Source organism: Vulpes vulpes, chromosome 10 (genome assembly GCF_048418805.1).
Source record: "Vulpes vulpes isolate BD-2025 chromosome 10, VulVul3, whole genome shotgun sequence".
Taxonomy (NCBI): domain Eukaryota; kingdom Metazoa; phylum Chordata; class Mammalia; order Carnivora; family Canidae; genus Vulpes; species Vulpes vulpes.
This window is the reverse complement of record NC_132789.1, coordinates 50,474,663-50,496,544: the sequence shown is the minus strand read 5'-3', so window position 1 is coordinate 50,496,544 and position 21,882 is coordinate 50,474,663. Positions and strand designations below refer to the sequence as shown.

Here is a 21,882-nt window from a genome sequence, read left to right as displayed (position 1 = left end):
GCCTAACAGGGGGTCTCAGCTGCACTGGGCGGCAGCGGGGACCCAGGGTTAGATGTGTGGGGAGGATGGCCGGGGCGGGGGTGGGGGGGCCGGGGCAGTCTGTCCTTGGTCACTCTGCAGCTCCGTGGGATGTGCTGCTGGGACGGGAAAGCAGGTGGCCTGGGTCTGGGCACGGCTGGTCTTCCTTGGACCCAGGGCACTTTCTGTCCTTTCCACGTCCGTGTGTTTGTCTGTCCCAGCGCAGGGCAGGCACGTGGACCCAGAAGTGTGAATTCTAGCCCCACGCTGTGGCTTGGAATAAACAGGTCTCTTCCCGGGCCTGTTTCCTACACTGTTTAAAAAAAAAAAAAAGGAAAAATTATGCCTGGGGACAGGGATTGGAGGTAGGAGCAGGTGACGCAGTGGAGACTGGCAAGGATCACAGCACTCTTCCCTCCTCTCTTCCCTGTTTTCCTCCTGGGAATAAGGAAAGTTGCAGAAACTCACTACTGAGAAAGCTGGACTCCAGGCCCAGCTCCATCTTACTTCCCTGTGACCTTTCCCTCCCTGGGCCTCAGTTTCCTCTCCACCTAAGCCGGCGCTTGGACAGCTCAACTTCTGAGGTCTCTCCCAGCTCCAGAATTCCACGACGCTACTCCTGTCCTCATTGTCTTCCTCCTGCTGCTCCTTCCAGGAGTGGGAGTGTGCACGTCGTATGCCTGTGCACGTGTGTGTGTGTGTGTGTGTGTGTGCACGCACACGCGAGTGTACTGGGGGCAGGGAAAGGGAGAGAGTCCTGCAGAGGATAGGGTGGCAGTTAGGAGAAAAGGGGACCGGGACCTTCTGTGCCAGTGGGGCTCAGAGCTTTCTCAGCAGCTAATGGCACTCGGGGCTGTTTAATCATTAAAGGGCAGGAACGCAGCCAGGAGCGCCTCAAAGTCCAGCCCAGCCGGTGGTGAGTGACTCTAACAGAGCAGCATGGAGCCCACGACAATGGGGCCCGGAGCTCCCGGAAATGGGGTCAGGCCGGCGACAGCTCCACACGCGGCCCTGGGCTCCGGAGTCAGCCTGCACGCCTCGGACATCGGGGTCCTGGTTGTCTACTTCGTCTTTGTCATCGGCGTGGGGGTCTGGGTGAGTAGGCCCAGAGGCTGGAGTGGGGTCTCTCATCTCTGGCTCCCCGTGCTGGGGCTGGGTGGGCCGTTGGGGAGCGTAGGGCCCAGGTGCTGAGGCCCCTGGAAATCCTCTCGACCCCTTCTTTTATAGACTGAGGCCCAGAGAGGGATGTGAGTTGCCTGAGGGCACACAGCGAGCCCAGGCAGGCCAGGCCCGAAGCCCCCTCCCAACTCCCTGCCTCTGCGCAGGGCCTTCGGCCCCACTCATCCCTGGCGGCCCAGTCCCCACTCCGCCGTCCTCCCCAGGCCAAGGCCGCCAACTCTGCGAACCCTCCTCTGGGGGGTGTCTTGGCAAGGAGGAGTGCGTTCTAACGGAGCTGGGGTTCTTGTGCTGTGTGCTCGTGGGGAGGGAGAGGTGAACCCAGAGTTCCTTCTGTTCTTCACTGTCACCAGGTCCCCAGTGCTGGGGAAAGGGACCAGTGAGCCCTGAGTTCAGATCCCACCTCCGACAGAGCCACGGGGCCCTGGGAACATGCGCATGCTCCGTGAGCCTCCGTTTTCTCCTGCGGTCACTGAGAATGATGAACACTGTCCCCCGGGGGGGTCATGGCCATGGAGCAACACGACACATTTAAGTGCCTGGCACAGTGCCCAGTACACGGTGGGCAGCAACAGGTGGCAGGTGTCATCACAGCCCCCTGGGGGGACAGGCCAGAGCCCTCAGATGCTGCCGGGTGCCAGACAGTGATTTGAATCCCAGCTGGTCGCTCACCAGGATAGGCTCTCAAATCCTCTCTGGGCCTCAGATCCCCCAGTATAAAGCAGGGGGACAGTCCCGGGCTCCCAAGGCTGGTGTGAGGAAGACACCCGCAGACGGCGGAGGGAGGAAAGGCACCAGCTCCTCAGTGACTTTGGACAAGCTGCTCTCTGACTCAGGCTCAGTCTCCTCACATGTGAATGAATTCCTTCTGCCCACCTGGGCTGCCCGAAAGGCCAGCGGTGCCGGAGGAAGGTCACGCAGAGGCCCCCCACAGCAGCAGCCTCCCTGCCCTGCCTCTCCGGGGTGACCGCCTATGTTCCCTGGGAGCGGAGAAGCTCCTGCCCCATTTCTCTTCTCCTTCCTCTCCCTCGGGTATCCCTCCCACCCCTAGGCCCTGTCACAGGCCTGTTGGCTTCAGCATCTTAAACAGTCTTCGTGGTTCTGCTTCCTGGGCCCTGAGGCCTCGGAGGAAGGTCATTCATGTCCACCTCTCTTGTGCTCCAGGGCACCACCCACTCCCCCACCCCAACAGGCCAGGAGGCACCACCAACCAGTTCAGGGCAGGGCCTGCGGGGCCTGTGCAGCGGGACAGAGCCGGCCAGTCCCGGGGGGCGGGAGGGGGTGTCCTGCACAAAGGAGGGGGCGGCGGCCTCCACGCCAGCCCTCCGATCAGATCAGATGCCAGCTCTTCCTGAAGCCAGGTTGGGCCGAGGGAGGGCCACTGGGACGGTATCCGTGGTCCGGCCCGCTTGCCGGGCTCCGCGCCATTCCAGAAGGCTTTAACCTCTGTGGGCCCCTGTGCTTTTCACACCCACTGGATGGGACTGACGGGGAGCCCCAGGGAGAGGCCGTGGCACCCCCTGAAGGCCCGTGCAGTAAAACCAGTGGGACTGAGGCCTGCTGCTCCCGCTCTGGGTCCCCCAGCGCCTGAGCCCAGGACCGAGAGCTGAGGCGGCCAGAGGTGGGGGAGTTCAGGGATCCCATCCCATCCCATCCTCATCTCTCTCCCCTTCCTTTCCAGTCATCCGTCAGAGCCAGCAGGGGCACCATCGGCGGCTATTTCCTGGCGGGGAGGTCCATGAGCTGGTGGCCGGTGAGTTTGGCTGCCTCTCTGCCCCTTCCCACCATCGGGTCCTCATCTCGTCTTCCCCTCCTACCCCAAGGCAGCAGCCCCCCGGGCGGGCTTCCCGGCTCTCCGGGCTCCCTCCCTGTGGCCCACAGGCACCCAACCTGGGACATCTTGCTAACGCAGGTCTCGGAGAAGTGCCTCCTGAGTGCATGCCCTAGGCTGAACGCTGCACCTGCAGAAATAACCTAGAATGTCCCTGTCCTGGAGAAGCTCAGGCTAGCTGGGCAGAGAGACACAGATGACCGGAGAAACGCTGAGCTGGAGGGAAGCAGAGGGGCCGGGAGTGCTTCTGGAAGCCTCTGAGCTCAGCCAGGAGGCCGGGAAGGAGAAGCATCTGCTCAGTACTGCAAAGCAGTGAAGCAAGGGGGTGCCAGGGGCCAAACCCCCAGCAACCTCAGGGAATCAATCCCAACTCCTTTGCAAGCCCCAATCCCTCCTCTCAGGCCACCCCACTTGTGTCTCTTGGTCCTCAGAACCACTTCCTCTTCCTGAAAGAGCATGGCGGGAGGGAAGCCCTGCCTGGAGACCCAACAGTGGGGCTGTCAGCCCGCAGGTAGCTGGCTGCATTCCCCCCCTCCCGGGCACACACGGCTCCCACGCCACCAACCACCCTGCCCCCTGTCTTGGTTCTCATTGCTTCCCCATCTGCGCTGCTACAGACCCCCTGAAGAGTAGTGGAGGCCCAGGGTGCTAACAGGGCTCTCTGGAATGTTCGGGTGTCTGGGGCGGAGGAGGTAGGGGTGAGGGGTTCTTATGCCTCCAGCAGCCCAGGAGTACCTTTCCTTTCTTCTCTCTCTCTGTTGTCCAGCAGCTCTAGGACAGGCAGTGGGAGGACATGAGTCCCCACATTTTACAGGTGAAGGTCTGTGCATTTGCAAGAGGAAGGGATTTTATTAAGGTGACAACAGGGTGCCAGCCTGGAGCAAAGCTCTTCACCTCTGGCCCCGGGTCTGTCCCCAAGGCCTTGCCTCCACCCAGGCCCCCAAGCCCCTCCCTCTGCCCCTTTCCCTGCCCCATGAGGGATCCCATCGAATAATAAAAGATAACAGTAATGAGTGTTCACTAGGTGCTCAGTAACAATTGTGCAGTAATTACCGGAGTCAGACAAACAAGGTTCAAAGTTTCTGTCACTCACTAGTTCTGGAGCCTGGGCAGGTCATTTACCGGTGCCTCAGTACCCTGCTCAGGTCAAGCGGGGTAATAATAGGACATCCGGCCTGGAGCTGCAGTGAAGGCTGAGTGAGGAAGCTTGGAGCAGCGCCTGGCCACTAACCGTAGCAATGGTGAGGTACTAACCGTAGCAACCGCCACGATGTCGTCCTTCTATCGGTGTCTCCGTGGCCTCTGAGGAGTTTCTGCCTCCTGCAGAAACATGGCCTCAACTCTGAGGCTGGCCCTGCCAGTGCTCAGCCCCTCGGCTCCCCGAGGGCCTCCCCCAGTCCCTCTCGTGGGGACCCCCTCCCCTCAGCACCCTCGTCTCTGGGGGCCCCTAGATGGATGGCCCCAGTGCAGAGCCTGGTCCTCCCTACACAGACCCTGCTCCCCATGGCTTTCCTTCTTTCCCACTTGGCCACTCACTCACCAGGTGGCCTGAGGCCAGCGGCTTCATTTTTCCCAACGTTATTTCCTTCCTCTGTAAATTGAAAAGATTAATACCCATCCCTTGAAATATTTATGAAGACTAAGTGTATTTGTGCATATTAAATGCCTCGCGCAGTGCCCGTATACAGTAGGTACCCAATAAATGTCAGTTCTATCCCTCCTCCTCTTTGCTCCCTCACGTCCTCTCCTTCCTCTGATCTCAGATTTCTTGAGCCCAGGTCCTGCTCTGTCCATGGGCCATGCAGCCTGTGGTCCTGGCTCCAGATTGGTCTGGATTAAAGCTGACCCAACCTTTGACCCCACTTGTGCCTTGCAGATTGGAGCCTCTCTGATGTCCAGCAACGTGGGCAGCGGCTTGTTCATCGGTCTGGCCGGGACAGGAGCCGCTGGAGGTCTTGCTGTGGGGGGCTTTGAATGGAATGTAAGGAAGCAGGCCTGGAGGCTTCTCAGGGACAATGGAGGTCTGAACCCCCACCCCCAACCCCTCCCAGGCTTTAGTGCAGAGAGGAAGCTCAGAGCTGACTGGGGAGGCTGCATGGTAAACATAGAACCCATTTTACAGATGAGGCTCAGAGGAGGCAGAGGGACTCGTCAGAGGTCACACAGCACTCAGACCAGGTCCCGGGTCCTTGCTTCCCAGCAGAGTGCTCCCCGACATCACCATGTGGGTAGGGACTCCCCCTCCATCTGCATCTAGGACACGGGTACCTTCTCCCCACTCTCTAAGGCAACCTGGCTGCTTCTGGCCCTGGGCTGGATCTTCGTCCCCGTGTACATCGCCGCCGGCGTGGTCACAATGCCACAGTACCTGAAGAAGCGATTCGGGGGCCAGAGGATCCAGGTGTACATGTCTGTCCTGTCTCTGATTCTCTACATCTTCACCAAGATTTCTGTGAGTACCCACTGCAGTGTGGCCATCCCGTCTCTCTGAAGATGCTGAGTTTAGGTCATGGCTTACCGCTGGCTGTAGGGATGGATGGATGGATGGATGGATAGATAGATGGCAGGAAGGAAGGAAGGAAGGAAGGAAGGAAGGAAGGAAGGAAGGAAGGAAGGAAGGAAGGAGGGAAGGAAGGAAGGGAGAGAGGGAGGGAGGAATAGATGATGATAGATACATAGATAGATAATAGGTGGAAGGAAGAGAGGGAGGGAGGGAGGGAGGGAGGAAGGAGGGATGAGTCCACATATCTTCAGTGCAAGCCCCCTCCCAGAAGTAATCACAGATGAGTGAGAAATGTCTGTTGGGTAAATGACAACCCATAATCCGGAGCCCGTTCATCCCTCTCCCTCTCCATCGGTTGGTTGTCCATTCAGCACCATGCACCGATCGCCTAGGATGTTGCAGTTAGAAGGGTCTTTATTCTTCCCCCACTGGCCTACACTCAGGTCAGTGGTTTGCCCATGTCCACACCAAATGTAGCCGTGGGCCTGGAACTAAAGTTTGGGTCCTGTGATCCAGTCCGGGTGTCCTTGCACGCCGTCCCGTTGTAGCCCTGGGATGGGTTTATGAAGCAGCCGTGCAGTGGGAGCAGCAAACACACACTGGAAGGGACTGAGTCTGAGCTGCCAGGGCAAGAGATGGACAAAATTGTACAGCCGCTTGTCCACCGATGCTTGAAAATGAGCCCAGGTCAGCCTAGGCAAAAGACGCTCTCCGAGTCCCCAGTAAACCCACACATGCGGAGCCTTCCGGGCCAGGGTCCTCCGCCCTGGGCTCCGGCCCGCCAGGTCAGCGTGGGCCCACCTGGCCGCTGGGTGGGCCTCGGCTCTGCTGGGGGCAGTCAGTGAGCCTCTGGGTGCCTGCCCTCTCTTCTCCGACCCCTGCTCCCCAATTCACCTCCTCTGTCTTCACTTCATTTCTTCACCCCTGCCTTCATGGCACCAGATTACACTGCTCCCAATTTTAAAGATTTATGTGATGCTCCTTGGCCTGAACATCCCTCTGGCTCCTTGGCGTCTGTGAGGTCAAGCCCGTCCCCCTCAGCACGGTGCTTTAGGCTCACCCGCATCATGTGATGAGGGCCGATAGCACCTGGTATTGCTGAGCAGGAGGCAACCGTGCCCTGGTGGCACAGCGAGGGCCTCAGGTGACCTGGACTCCTGGGTCTCGGCTCTCTGCAGACTGACATCTTCTCTGGAGCTCTCTTCGTCCAGATGGCCTTGGGCTGGAACCTTTACCTCTCCACAGTGTTGCTGCTGGTGGTGACGGCTGTCTACACCATCGCCGGTAGGGCTGAAGGCATCAGGGTGCAGGCACCGGGAGCAGAGACTGAGAGCCAGGGGGAGGTAGGGAGGGCTGCCTGGCGATGCAGCGGTGAGCAGGGGCGTGGCAAGGGGACTGTCATCAGCATTGGCATCACCAGGGGCTGCTCCAGACAAAGCCACCAGCCTGCCTTGTCGTCCGCCAGAGCCCCTCTCTAAGGCCTGGGCACCTGGGAGCCCAGCTCAGGGCTAAGTCAGCCTGCAAGGATGGGGGATTTGAATGGTGTTGGGTGGGGAAGGAGGGAGTATCCTGGTGGCACTACCAGCAGGGCAGAGGAACAGCCTTGGGATATTAAAAACAAGAACTGAGGCACAGCAGCCACACTCAGGGGCCGTTGGGGAGAGAAAGGCCCAAGTGCCTGTGGCTGGGACCAGCTGAGGGTTGGGGGGTTGGAGGCAGGCGGCGGATCCACCTTCTGGGAGGGCTCCCCAGTGTGGCCAAGCACAGGACAGCCGCCCAGAGAGCTACCCCTTGGTGTCACCTGACCGGCCTTGTCCTCTGGTCCACAGGGGGCCTCACTGCTGTGATCTACACAGATGCCCTACAGACGGTGATCATGGTGGGCGGCGCCCTGGTCCTCATGTTTCTGGGTAAGGTAGAGGCCCGAGTGTATCCCACCACCAAGTAGAAATTGCTCTCTGATCTGTCTTGGGCTTTCCCCTCTGTGGTTTGGCTGGAACTTTCCAGAGCACAGAGCCAGATTCCCCATCCTTCTGCCTCCCACCTCCAGGATGGGGTCCCGAAGAGCAGAGATGGGGCTACACCAACTGAGGGTCTGCGCCACGCATCCCTTCCCCCTCCCCAAGTCCCATACCAGTTCCAAGCCCCCGGGCACCACGTGGGACTGGAAGCTGGGGTGGGGGCGAGTGACAGGCTCACAGATCCCTCACTGTGGTCTCTCCACAGGCTTTCAGGAGGTAGGCTGGTACCCAGGCCTGGAGCAGCGGTACAGACAGGCCATCCCTAATGCCACGGTCCCCAATACCACCTGCCATCTGCCCCGGGCGGATGCCTTCCACATGCTCCGGGACCCTGTGAATGGGGACATTCCTTGGCCAGGCCTCATCTTCGGGCTCACGGTGCTGGCCACCTGGTGCTGGTGCACGGACCAGGTGATGCCCCAGCCAGGCCTGGCCCAGCCGTCACAAGCTGGGGTGGCTCCCTGCCCGAAAACCATGCATCTAGATGCACAGGGCTTGGGACTTATTCCGGAACCAGCTCAGGGCTCACCTGTGGTGGAGCTGAGCCCTGTCCAACCCGAGTGGTGAGCCTCCACTGCTCCCTTTTCAGGTCATCGTGCAGAGGTCTCTCTCTGCCAAGAATCTGTCCCATGCCAAGGGAGGCTCCGTGCTGGGGGGCTACCTGAAGATCCTGCCCATGTTCTTCATCGTCATGCCTGGCATGATCAGCCGGGCCTTGTACCCAGGTAAGAGCTGGGCAGTGCTGCACTAGATGTGGGTTAGGGTCATGGGGGGGCCACATGCTATTTCTAGTAAGGATACCTAGTGTGTTCGGCGTTGTGGGACAAACATACAGTAGATATTTCAGAAAAAGATTTTTATCCGGATGTCATTTTAAAATCCTACTTTCCCTTTATGAGGGATGACCAACGAAGGCATTCTTGGGGCCTCCCAAGCATATCCTCTCTCCTTTTATCAAGATATAAGGCCTAAAACCCAAGGAGGTCTATCAGGCTCTGCAGGGTAGTATACGGTCAGGAGGCTTACTGGAAGCAGCTAACTCATAGTACCCAGACACCTACCCGGCCCTTGCCCCTCTGGCCCCTACAAGAGATGCAGCTCCTGCCAGGGTCACCAGTAAACACTTACCCATGGTTTTTCCCTGTTGGAAAGCAAATTCTGCGCCAACCCAAGAAGGCACAAGAAGAGTGAGCTCTAACGGCCATCACTTCTTCTATAGACGAGGTGGGCTGTGTAGACCCTGACGTCTGCCAGAGAATCTGCGGGGCCCGAGTAGGCTGTTCCAACATCGCCTACCCCAAGCTGGTCATCGCCCTTATGCCCGTTGGTGAGTCCTGTCTGCCCCACGCCCCCTCCACGCCCCCCTCCCAGCCTCCCCAGGCCCCGCTGCCCAGGAGGGATTGCATCAAGGGTGGACATGGACGGGGAGAGGGAATAGAAGCCTTCAGCCCCGCACTCCTTCCCCAACACACACACATGCGCATGCACACGCACACGCACTTTCCACCAGCACCTGCTCTGGCTCTTATCCTGGAGAAGCAGGGATAAAAGGCAGGCCCTGCTCTGGGGCTTTATGCCATCTCCAGGATACCCGGGCTCACAGAGGGTACAGTACTGCGTACCCGGTGTGGGGACCCCGTGGGGCCTGGGGAGCCCCGGGGAGGCACCTGACCCGCCTGGGAGAATGTCGGAGAAGGTTTCCCAGAGGGGAGGACATGGAGCTGGTCCTGAGGAACCTCTTGAGCAGACAAGGCTGGGTGTTTGTGGGAAACGCCATCGAGGAGGAAGGACTGTGTGTGCTAAGGCCCCGCCTCACAGAGAGTGCCAGGTGTGACCTGACGCCGCCCCGTGGGCTCACAGGCGGGAGGGATGGACGGTGGGGGAATGGAGAGGAGGCCGAGGCCTGAGCGTTGGGAGGCTCAGTCTGCATGGAGGGAGGCAGAGGGACCGTGAACAAGGGGTCTGTGGTGCTCCAGGTGCGGGGTGATGGCGGCATGGCCCGGGGCAGTGGTTTCAGAGGTGGACAGAAAAGGGCTAAAAGACATTTATGAGACAGAGGTGGCAGGATCTGGTGACAGATTACATTTGAGGGATGAGAAAGACAGAGAGATCCAGTGAGGGCCCCCAGGTCCTGGGTTTACGAGGATACTGAGAATGGGGACATGGGAAGAAAGGTTGATGAAGGAAGTCCTTGAGTTGGGCTGTCCCCTCCCTCCGGTAGAACAAGAAATGAACCAAAGACACAGCAGAGGTGGTGGGAGGCCCGGGGGTGACAGGCCGTCCACGGAGGAGCTGACTGAGGGAGGCGGGAAGGGAGGGGAGCAGAGGAGGGGGTCTAGGATGACTGTCTGGTGTGGAGACGGGAGGTTGTTAACCGAAGGAAGACACAGAAGGCCTCGGAGGAAGGTGCTGGCCTCGGTTTGCTTGGAACACCTGGGGCTTTAGGGAGGCCTCAGGAGGTGGTTAAATGTTCAGACTGGGAGGGCTGACCTAGGGCTGATGGGGAGTCATCTCCTCAGGGGAACGTGAGTGGTGGTTTCTAGAAGCTTGGTCATCAGAGGATAGAGACCATCATAGGCTCCACCTCCTCGAGCCCCCAGGGAGAGAACAGGTCCAGACAGGAAGGAGCTATTTCAGGGATCACACAGCGCAGAAACAAATCCGGGGCCTCTGCCTCCCAGGCCAGGGCCTTAACCCGGCACCCCAGTGTCGATAAAGAAACACAGAAACTGAAAACGCCCAAGTACTAACAGTCACCCTCCCCCACCCCCTCCGGGCCAGGGGCCCAGGACCCAAGCGTCTGCAGCTCTGAAATGCAGACTGGAGGGATCCCTGGGTGGCGCAGCGGTTTGGCGCCTGCCTTTGGCCCGGGGCGCGATCCTGGAGACCCGGGATCGAGTCCCACATCAGGCTCCTGGTGCGTGGAGCCTGCTTCTCCCTCTGCCTGTGTCTCTGCCTCTCTCTCTCTCTCTGTATGACTATCATAAATAAATAAAAATTAAAAAAAAAAAAAAGAAATGCAGACTGGGATGTCCAAGCTGCAGGACCACCCAGGCCCCAGCTCCTAGCGGTGCAGACGAGGAGGGGGAGCCTGGGCAGGCCTGGTGTGGGTGGCTCGGCCTATCCAGAAGCCAGCCTCGAGGCCCCCTGCAGTCCTCACGCCCACGAGGATGGGAACCTGAGGCGACGCCACCCCCACCCCCAAACCCTGGGCTCTGCTGGACCCTGCAGCCTCCGTGGCCCCCGGAGGGGGCTGCCCACGGAGACCTCGCCTCTCCCCAGGTCTGCGGGGCCTGATGATCGCCGTGATCCTGGCCGCCCTCATGAGCTCACTCACCTCCATCTTCAACAGCAGCAGCACCTTGTTTGCCATCGACGTGTGGCAGCGCCTCCGAAGGAAGGCTACAGAGCAGGAGCTGATGGTGGTGGGCAGGTGCGCCGGCCCCTCCTTCTGGGGGAACCCCTCTAAGCTCCCCTCCCTGCCCTGGGCTGCCCTGGGAGATGCGGTGGGGTCTGGGCCCTGGACTGGAAGGCTGAACACCTGGTTCCAGCGCCCACTGCCTACGTGACCTTGGGTAAGTCCCTCCCCAGCTCTAGACATTCCTCCCCTTCTAGAATAAGGAGGAAAAACAAAATTTCTTCCCGTCTGTTGAACTTTCTCTTAGAAGGTGGTCAACAGAGTAAGTGAGAGAAGCCGAGGAAGCGTGCACCTCAGGGAAGTGAAGCGAGCTGGGGAAAGTTAGCAGGCAGCTCACCCGGAGCTTTAGGATCAGCTCGGGCCTGGGCCCAGTGGCAGAGGCCTGTGGGCGACCCCGCCTGACTCACCGGGGCGTCCCCTTGCATCGCACCCCTGCCGGGGTCGTGGGGTGACTGTCCTGGGCTGCGGGGGCCGCCTCAGCGGGGGAGCTCGTGGGACGGCCGCAGGGCCTTGAGCAGCCAGCTGGGGAATTTGAGCTTTGTCTGGTGGCTTCGATTTGTGCTTCGCAAACTATGGCTTGTGGCTTGTCCTTTTCTCCCTAGGCTTGTAGTTGAGGTGGGGCCAAGGGGGCGCTTTCCAAGCTCTGCTTCATCATGTCAGGCTCCGTGACTCGGTGACTCGGTGACTCGGTGACTCTGTGACTCGGGTTTCTGGACTAAGGGTTTCTTCTCCCTTTGGTAGATGGGCTGGAGTCGCGGTCACCTGCCCTCGAGTGTCCCTGCTTTGCGCTCCCTGGCCCGTGCATGGGGGGCTCCTGAGGGTTCTCCGGCCGCGGGGCCTGAGCATCCACGGACCTGGGAGGGGAGGGATGAGCACCCACCGCCTGGGTGGCGGCTGTGGGGCTGGGGGGGGCGGGACAGGAGAGGACCGGGCCGCAGGCCTCCCGGTGGCGTCCCTTCCCTCTGTTCATCAGTGGGGCTCGCGCGCCATCTCCTGGCCGCGCGCATCACCGCGCCCCACGTGTCCAAGGTTTTCAGCACGTTTGGGGAAATCAAGGAGAGGGCGGTAGGGGTCTTGGGCCTGCGCCAGCATCCATTGAAGGGGAGTCAGGAGGTGACGGCGCGGAGTCCCTTCTCTGAGCCAAATGCCAGGGTAAGGAGCAGGAGGTTAGAGCCGGGGGCGCCCGAAGCAGGGAAGAGGGCCCACGCCGAAGCCGTCCTGGCGGGCGCTGTCCTGCACAGGGCGTGGATGCCGGGAGAGGGGTCCCAGGCCAAGACCAGAGGCAGCTACTGAGGTGGGGGTGGGGGTTGTGAAAGGTTGTGTTCCTCCAGGAAGAGCGGGTGAGCTACATGACCTCCAAGACCCCATTTCAAAATTCCTGGGTTTCTGGGATTCTGATCCCAGAAAAAGTCTAAGTTTCTGGAATCTTTGCATTTCCAGGCTCCTAGCATTCTCTGATTCCGTGGCCACGTATCCCTCCCCTTCTCCCTTCCGGTTCCTATGCCTCACCTTCCCCCATCCCATGCCCAGGCCAGCCTGAGCGCTCCTCACAGTGCCCTGTGCCCTCCCCGCAGAGTGTTTGTGGTGTTTCTGGTTGTCGTCAGCATCCTCTGGATCCCCATCATCCAAAGCTCCAACAGCGGGCAGCTCTTTGACTACATCCAGTCCGTCACCAGCTACCTGGCCCCACCGATCACCGCCCTCTTCCTGCTGGCCATTTTCTGCAAGAGGGTCACAGAGCCAGTGAGTGCAGCAGGGCACCTCTCTCCCTGGGCACAGAGGGCCAGGAGGTCCAGTGTGTCCGTAGCCTGGGGTCGCCCTGAGGTGTATTGGACAGGCTCCCTGCCTCCCAAAGGAGATTCCGTCTCCCCATCCACAGCGTAGGGTCTTTTTCTTTTTCTTTTTTAAGATTTTATTTATTTATTCTTGAGAGACACAGAGAGAGGCAGAGACACAGGCAGAGAAGAAGCAGGCTCCATGCAGGGAGCCCGATGTGGGACTCGATCCCGGGTCTCCAGGATTACACCCCAGGCCGAGGGCAGAGGCTCAACCATTGACCCACCTACGCGTCCCCACAGCATCAGGTCTTGATTTATTAATTCACTCAACCAACATTTCATCGACCCTATTATGGAGGCTTCTAGATGCGATGGCTGACAAGGTGCATGTAGGTCTCCCATCACCGAGCCAGGTGGGAGGGAAGATGATTCAACAAGAAATACTAATAATGGCTGCGGTGTGCGCGCACGTCGGGAGCACCTACCCTACGGGGTGCCCGGGAGAGACATCCGAGCCTCCACGGCTTCATCTCCCTGCTGTTACCCGTGGTGCACAGAAGGGCTGGGCGCAATTCTGGGTGCTTGTGCTCATTCTAAAATTCTTGAAATCAGGATCAGCATCTCATTTTTGAAAATACAAGCCACCTGACTCTCACATACAGGGGCCAGGTAAAGGTTAGGGTCAACTGGCGTTAGAAACGGGACAGGGGAGGAGCCAGAGCTTTTCTTTTTAAAAAAATAAGAGAGGAAGAGCTTCATTCTGATTTTTTGATTTATTATAACAGAAAATCAGGTTGGGGGATCCCGGTTTCCCCTGCTTATTACAAAAGCATATTCCATTCCAGTTGAATGCTACGCATCTATACTTAGTATTAATTAATAATTTCTCTTATCATTGCGCACGAGACAACTCTAAGCTGGAGAGGCTGAGTCATTGTTTCCACTACTCCGAGCCTTTGAGTTCAGACGAAGCCTCAGCATTAGTGGGGAGCTCCCTGGGGGTGGGGCCCGCAAACACCATAACAACCCGGCGGCCTTTAGCTGGCCAAGGCCTCCCGCCTGACCTCGCCCCGGCCCCCATCTGCCCTCTCTCCACAGGGAGCCTTCTGGGGCCTCATGTCCGGCCTGGTAGTGGGGCTGCTGCGCATGATCCTGGAGTTCTCGTACCCGGTGCCAGCCTGCGGGGAGGTGGACCGGAGGCCGGCCGTGCTGAAGGACCTCCACTACCTCTACTTCGCGCTCCTGCTCTGCGGGCTCACTGCCGTGGTCATCGTGGCCGTCAGCCTGTGTACCGCCCCCATCCCTGAGGAAAAGGCAGGTGGAGAGCCTGTACTGGGGCCCCTCCCGGCGTGCCCCTACCTCCAGGGCCCGGGGTGCTACCATCCAGTTTCATGCCATTGGGTCGTCTCTCCTGTGGCCACACACACGTCCTGGGGGGTGGGGGGGAGCTCACTGGATTATTAACTCCCACGGGAAAAGTGATTCATTCAATTGGCAAATTCCTCACTGAGCACCTGCTGTGTGCCAGGCACTGTGCCAGGGTCGCAGAGACCAACGGTCCCTGCCAGCGTGTTGGGTGCCGACACCAGCCCAACAGTCACTCTAGCACAAGGGGGTGCAGGAGGCCCACCCTCCGACGTGGGGCCAAGCACGGGAGGGGCGGTCACCCCGGCGGCTGTGGGGGGTTCCCTGGCGAGGGCAGGGTGAGCTGGCCCTGAAGGACCGGTAGAGATTCACTGGCCAGTCAAGACCTGGGGAAACGAGAAAAGAAACGAGCCTACCAGAGGAAGTGCTCCCGCGCAGAGCAAGTGCTCCCCCTATGCTGGCAGATTTACCAGTCCCACCTCTCACCTTCCCAGCAGGAGTACTGGGGGGCTTGGGTGCTGCGGGCCTGGGCCACAACCCGGGGCTTCCCAGCTGGAGCACGGTCCTCAGAGCTCCAGAGGCGGGAAGGCTGGGCTAAGGTGTGGGCAGAGCTGTTTCCTCGGAGGCCCCCTCGTTGGCTTGCCGACCGCTGCCTCCCCCTCTGTCATCACCCTGTCCTCCCCTGTGTGCGTCTGTGTCCCAGTCTCCTCTTCTTAGGAGGACACCAGTCATACTGCATTAGGGCCTCTCTAAGGTCCTCATTCAACCCTAATCACCACTTTAAAGGCCTTATCTCCACACACAGTCACCTTTGGACACCCTGAATTGGGGGGGATGTCATTTAGCCCATAAGAGAGCCTGTGCCACAAGTCAGGCCCTGAAACATCGGGTGGAAGTTGTAATCCCATCCATGGCGCTTTCGAGTCTGCGAAATGACTTCATGCCCTCGGCGGAAGCCGACAGAGGCTCACTCCAGAAGGGCTCTGTCCCCCCTGCTTGAATGTTCAACTCCTTCTCCATTATCTGCTGTCTCACTCCTGCACTGACGTGTCTCCCACTTGACAATCTCTTCCCCGGACCCTGTCCTTCCCCAGTGACGGAGCCTCCCCTCAGCTCCTCCGCAGTAGGCTTTGCAGGATGGCCTCCCCTGCCAGCCTCCACTTCCCTCCTCTCGTCTACTTCTCATGCAGCCTGGCTGGTGTCCCGCCTTCCCACCAAAATTGCTCTAAGACCCCAATAGCCTTCTTGTTGCAAGCAATTAATGACCGCATCCCTATCTTCATCCTCCCTGAGCTCTGAGAAGAACCAGCCACCACTGACCACTTCCCGCAGCCTGGAGACCTCTCTTCCGTTCACGCCCGTGACATAAGCCTCTCCAGTTTTGTTTTTCTATCCTCCGATCACTCCTCTGCCTTCTTCATGGTATTCAACATCAGTATTCCTTAGGTCCCACCTGTGGCCTAGGGCCCTTCTCACCCCACACTGTCCCTGAGCTGTCTTATCCGTACCTGTGAGTTCAACAATCCTCTACATGATGAGGAAACTCCACTCTCTTTCTCTAGCCCAAGATTCAGATCAAACTCCGACTGCCTCCTGTCACATAGAGGCACCACCCGTATACTCTAACAACACGTGGTGGAAGTGTGAAGTCACATTCACTGGAGGTATTTGTGAGCAGAGAAGCAGCCTGGGCTTTCACGAAACCGCATGGGGACATGGCTGGACGTCAGTGGGGAGGGTCCTGGGAGATGACCCCTCACTCTGCACACTGCTCTGCACTACACATACACTACACGTATGTGTAGGGATTTGGGGACAGGACAGGGGATACCTGGGCCAATGTGTGACCCAGGTCTTTTCCACTGGGCCGGGAAAAGAGCTCAGAGCTCACATAGTTGTGGTTGTTTGCAGCTGGTATGAGCCAGAGAACTTGCTGTGCTTTCTGCTTGGAGAGGAGCAGAGGGGGGAAAGTACCAGGGCCACACAGGGGGTGCAGCTTTGCTTCGTCACCTGGCCGTCTCTGCTCTGGGCAGCAGGCCTGCAGGCAGGCTCTTCAGGCTCGCTCACCACCCACCTGGGGGCCAAGGCAGGGCCCTGAGAGCCATGCTCGCTGCTTCTGGGCTCGAAGACCACCCCTTTCTCCTACCCTGGGTGCTCTGTATCTCTTCTCTGCTCTTCCACCAGCCTCCAGCCTGCATCCCTTCGATTCACTCTGAGGGATCTATCTAAATCCTACAACTTAGAGTCTCTTCCTTTTGACGTCTGCAGTGACTCTCCACGGTCTGCAAGATTCCCTTTAAGACTCTGGACTCCACAGCCGGGCCTCGGAAGCCGCCTGCCTCCCTGGCCGGCCCCTTCCCCCCGAGCCTGTGGGCATGGCCCGGAGCAGGTGCTCAGGGCAGGCACAGATCTCCAGAGGAAAGGGCGCTGGGGCCGCGAGCCAGGCCTCTGGGCTGGGCCCTGGGCCGGGCCCGTGTTCCCCACTGCTCGCTAGTGGCTCGGCTTTTCCCACAGCAAGATTTGCCCACAAAGGAAACTGAGTCAAACAACATTTCCTTTCCCTCCAGCTGGCTCGCCTGACGTGGTGGACCCGACACCATCCCCACCCTGAGCTGGAGAAGGAGGTCCCCGAGGGAGCACCAGGGACCCCTGAGATGCCATCGGGGGTGCGCCCTGCAGGGGGGGAAGCGACAGAGTGCTGCAGCCAGGCCCAGGAGCGGCAGGCAGGTAGGCTGGGGGCATGCTGGGGCACGGCCTGGGGGTCACGGGGGGCCTCTGAGGTGTGCCGGAGAAAACATCATCGTTCTTCCTTCCGGCATGGCTGTTAAACTAGTTGTCAAAGCAGACAAACAGGGAAGGCGGTTAGGAGCCCAAAGATAGGTAGGAAGACTTCCTTTAGGTCCTGGGGGCTGCGTTTCCTTACACCGAAGCCCAACACCACACAGATGTGCCCCTGGGTCGCCTCCCCGTGCGCCCTGCACTGACAAGGAGCAGGAGGGAGGACAGAGCCCAGCGTGTTCCCGCCCCCCCCAACCGCCCCGGGCTTCCCAAACCTACCAACAGGACAGTCCCTTCCTCTCCTCTGGCTGAATGAGTCTGAGGCCAGAAAGTCAAAGGGTGTTCCCTCCAGATGGAAGGATACATGGGGCACGTCCAATAAGCAGGCCCCCCATCTATTATGCATTTACTCCCATGGGGCTTAGCCACTCTGCCTGGAGCCACACAGAAGCAGGGCTGGCTGTCGGGGGCAAGGGCCGCCGGGCGTCTACACAGTCCTGCCCATCTGCGCCCGGTTCCTAAGGCCAACAACCATTCCTGTGGGTGCCAGCCTGGAGCTGTTGATGAGCCACATACATTTTGCCTCCTAGAGGTTCCTAAGCAGGTTAGAATAGTAGCTTAGTCAGGTTCACCCCAAGGCCGCGGGGTCCCTAAAGTTGAAAACTGGCTAAGGACATAATGTCACTGTTTCAGACACAACTGACCTTCCTGTAGTGTGATCACATAACAACGTCACAATCGTCTGGTATGAGGACACTATAGAGATTTCCTAAATTATAGGATTCCCAAGGAAAAATTACAGTCAAACAAAGTTAACATCATTTTGCCGGTTAAAGCTCCAAATCAATGTCTCTTGCCTTAGAGAAAGAATAATTTAATGAAATTTAAGTCCTAAATTTACTTCCTGCCTCAGTCAGAGGGAAGCCCACCTTCGTCAGCCGCCCTCTCCCACTGGATTTGGCTCCATCAGGGCCTCAACAAGCCCCTGGTGCCCACACATCTCAAAACTCACGTAAGGTGAGAGCATAGGTAAGATGGTCAAAGTGCCAGTTGTCGGGCCTGAACGGCTGGAGGCACTGCTGCTCAGGTCCCTCGTCTTTGCCAGGTTTGGGGGGCCCTGTGCTTCCCCCGAGGCCTGAGAAATTGCCCACCTCTCTTGACTGCCTCCCCCTTGCTAAGGCCCGGCCTAGAGAAACAGCCAGGTGCCTAGAGTCAGTGACGTCCTAAGCTCCAGCCTCCCGCCCAGATCTAACTCTCAGGTCTTCTCGCCTGAGATGCAGCAAGTAAAAGCCAGTGGCACACTGTGCAAAGCCTGCGTAATGGAGAACGTAAGCCTTTACACACTTCCAAAGGTCAACACCCACGTAGGCTTACTTCAGGAAGCACCACCAAGGCTCACAGTCACCCCCTCCGTCTAATCAGTTACCCCACTAGTTGCAGCATGTTGCACAATGTAACCCCTTGTCTCTCAAGCTTCCTGGTCCGCGCACCTTATGGGGTCTCCAAAGGGTCCCCCCCCCCCCCATCGTGGCTGGAACCAGGTCTAGGTCCCTAAGAAATGTATGGCGCGGAGGTAGATGCCAAGAGAAGAAGGGGAAGGGAAGAAGCTAGGGAGGAGGGAGAGCACAACTTGCCTCTCCCGGCTGAACCCCAGCACTAGGTGGACTCACCCCATCATTGCAGCTTTCCCTGGCTCCCCCCCACCCCCCTGCCACAGGGCAGAGTCTGTTCCCGGGGAAGCAGAGAAATGCCTGCCTCCCAGGGTGGGGTGGGGGGGCACTTCCTTCCCAAAAAGACGAAGGAAGCACTTCTCACTCCTTCTGGAAGGCAACCTCTGGAATCCCCCTCCCAAAAGGCCCAGGGGCAGATGAAGGCGCATCGGTGTCGTCTCAGGTTAAACAGCAAAACAGCAGTGTGGGTTTGTGCCCTAAAAAGAGAAAGATGAGAAACATTGTACTGCCAGCGAGTAGGTCTGAAGGAAGTGTACACACGGGGTTGTAGACAGACTTAGAGGGACCGAGTCTCTGCTCGCCAGTCACCACCTAGTGACTTCTCGGGGCCTCGGAACCGGCGTGCGATGCACGGGCCTGAGGACCATGGGTGCATCACCGGCCTCCGAGGGTGGCCCTGAGCATCAGGAGAGCTCTTGGATGGGCTTGGAATAATGCTAAACCGCTAAAACCCAATGCAATAGAAAAACCTCACGCCTGGAATTGCTTTTGCTGCTCTGTGCCCTTGAAGGCGTCCCTCCACTTCCCTGGGCCTCTTCCCTCCTGGTACGAGGAGGGGGCAAGACCACATGGTATGTTGACGGGACCAGAGGCTGCACTCTGTAGTCGCACTGAACTTACCAGGTACTGAGTTCCAGAGTCGTTAAGATAATAGGGCATTTCCAACTTCAATGAAATGTTATTTTGATGGGCTGCTAGTGCAAAACAATTTTTTAAAATATTGACTTTATTACTTCTTTTAAACTTAATTTTTGGTGAACTGAGCTACCCTTTAACCTCAGAGCAACCCCGTCCTGGTGCGGGGAGCCGGGTCTGCACTGGCCTCGTGCGCGGTCAGAACATGATAGTCACCAGGCCTCTCCCTGCTGCCCAGCCTGGGTCACTTTTTAAAATGCTAGCGAATGTCCATTCTCATTCGATGCTCAAGACAAGCTGGAGAAAGCCGAGCACCCGGCCAACCTATTTGAGAGAGAATGACGCTGCGGCTCGGAGAGGCCGAGGGGGTGACTGTGCACTGGGCCTTGGGGAGGCCGGGAGTGGGGGAGCGGCCCTGGAGGGGGCCCTGGGTCCCAGCCCGGGGGCCGCCCCACTCGGAGTTGGCAGGAGCCCCATCACCCTCACCCCGTGTCCCTGGCCTGCGTCTCCGGGAGGCTCTGCTGGAGGAGTGCTGTGGCCAGGGCTCCGGCTGGGCCCAGCCTGTGGGCTCCCAGCAAGACCAGTGCCGCCCCCCTTTCTGTGCAGCCCCCTCGAGTCTCACCAGCTCCCCGCCTTTCACCCCCCCCCGCCTCCCCCCCACCCCCAACCCCACTCTCCCTGCCCTCCCGCTATGGTCCTCAGGCCCGTGCAGGCGGTGTGGCAGGCTGCTGGGGGCCTGGCTCTGCGGGCTCCCCGGACACCCCGAGCCAGCGCTGAGCCCCGAGGACGCGGCTGCGCGCAGCCAGGCACTGACCAGCATCGCCGAGGAGCCGCTCTGGAGAAGCGTCTGCGACGTCCAGGCCGTCCTGCTGCTGGCCATCAACGTCTTCCTGTGGGGCTACTTTGCGTGACTCTGCAGACCTGGCGGCAGTGGCAACAGCGGACGGGCCGAGCCCGCGGGAGCCCTGGCCTGGTGTGCACACTGCCCGGGGAGAAAGGGAGCCCGGAGAGGGCCGTGGGCTGCTCAGACCCACGCGGCAGGACTCACACGGGGGCTTCCGACTCCAGCTCTTTCTCCCATGACGCTGCCCTACACCCCTACCTCAGAAACACTTCTACCCTCTTGGTGCTTCTGTTCCAGAACTTTTAGGATACCTGTGTTTTGAGGTTTAAAAAAGTGGAGGCCAGGGATCCCTGGGTGGCGCAGCGGTTTGGCGCCTGCCTTTGGCCCAGGGCGCGATCCTGGAGACCCGGGATCGAATCCCGCATCGGGCTCCCGGTGCATGGAGCCTGCTTCTCCCTCCGCCTGTGTCTCTGCCTCTCTCTCTCTGTGACTATCATAAATAAATAAAAAAATTAAAAAAAAAATTTAAAAAAAATAAAATAAAAAAAAAAATAAAAATAAAAATAAAAAAGTGGAGGCCATAAGAAGAGGGGTTGCAAGAACACTGCAAAGTCCAAGTGCACTTTGCTCCCCTGTACCCACCCCCTGCCGGTTCCCAACCCCTAGCCATCACTTTGTAACGGGCGCCAACCCAGGAGGGGCCTTTCCTTCCACTGACACACCCCAGGGAGCGAGGGCCCAGAGGGGAATGTAGCGCGGTGACAGGTGGTGTTTGGGGCAGGGACCTCTGCGGCAGGGGCTCTCTTGGCACCACTCATTCTGCCTTTTGCCACCGTCACTTCCAAACATGTGCAGAGTCTCTGCAGCCTCGAGGAGTTTCGAGTCCAGGAGAGCCCTGACTTGCTGGAGACCATAGGCACTGGGGGGGCCGGCTCAGCTAGCCTGGGAGCCCCCCGTCCTCTCCCCCTGCCTGCCGGGCATCGCCCTCCCCGGAAGGCACGTGGCCCCAGCTGCCTGATGCCACAACTGGGTCAGGATCCCACTCCTGCTCCCGCCCCTCTGACCCTGCCTCCATGGTAGCACTGCTCCCTGGGGCCTCCACGGGGCAAGGACCAAGCACAAGGGCCACATCCCAAGTGACTGTACCCAGAGAGTACCAATGCTCAGTAAATGATGCTTTAGTAATTCTCTAAGGTCCTGGCACCTTCGCACGGCGGCAGGCTGGGCTGTGACGTGGGAGCCAGCTCCTTCGGCCGGGGCGCCCACACCATGCCTCACATGTCCAGAGAGAGACCACGGTCCCATCCCATTGCCATAACTGACTACAAATAAAATTCTAGGCCTTTGAGGCTTAACACAGCTGATTCTGTGAACACCTGCTGCTGCTGCCTCCACATTTCTGTGTCCTCTGACCTGTGACCTCATCTCGCCAGGTGTCATCTCACCTGGCCACGCTTTCCTCACTGTTCCCCACTCACCTTCCCTGGGAATTCAACTTTTGCCCCTCATTTTTCCCCCAGACCATTCCCTTGAAGCATTTGTGTGCAACCAAAGGTACTGAAAGTTTGGGGAGGGAAATATTCTTAAACCACAGAAGCACAATTTAAAGTTAAATGTTGAGGGGATCCCGGGTGACTCAGCCGTTTAGCGCTGCCTTCAGCCCAGGGCAAGATCCTGGAGACCCGGGATCGAGTCCCACATCGGGTTTCCTGCATGGAGCCTGCTTCTCCCTCCGCCTGTGTCTCTGCCCACCCCCCTCCCCTCTCTGTGTGTCTCTCATGAAT

General features: G+C 59.0%; 1 protein-coding gene across 1 annotated transcript; it reads left to right on the top strand.

The window, feature by feature from the left end:
- Positions 1-934: 934 nt before the first annotated feature.
- On the top strand, positions 935-20,299 carry SLC5A9 (solute carrier family 5 member 9). Its single transcript, XM_072724058.1, has 14 exons — positions 935-1,113; positions 2,876-2,947; positions 4,902-5,006; positions 5,313-5,477; positions 6,707-6,812; positions 7,358-7,438; positions 7,755-7,960; positions 8,139-8,274; positions 8,769-8,876; positions 10,832-10,982; positions 12,542-12,710; positions 13,844-14,059; positions 16,678-16,837; positions 19,957-20,299. The coding sequence occupies exons 1-14, from the start codon at positions 958-960 to the stop codon at positions 20,163-20,165; spliced, it is 2,040 nt and encodes a 679-aa protein (XP_072580159.1). The 5' UTR covers positions 935-957; the 3' UTR covers positions 20,166-20,299.
- The last annotated feature ends 1,583 nt before the right edge of the window (positions 20,300-21,882 follow it).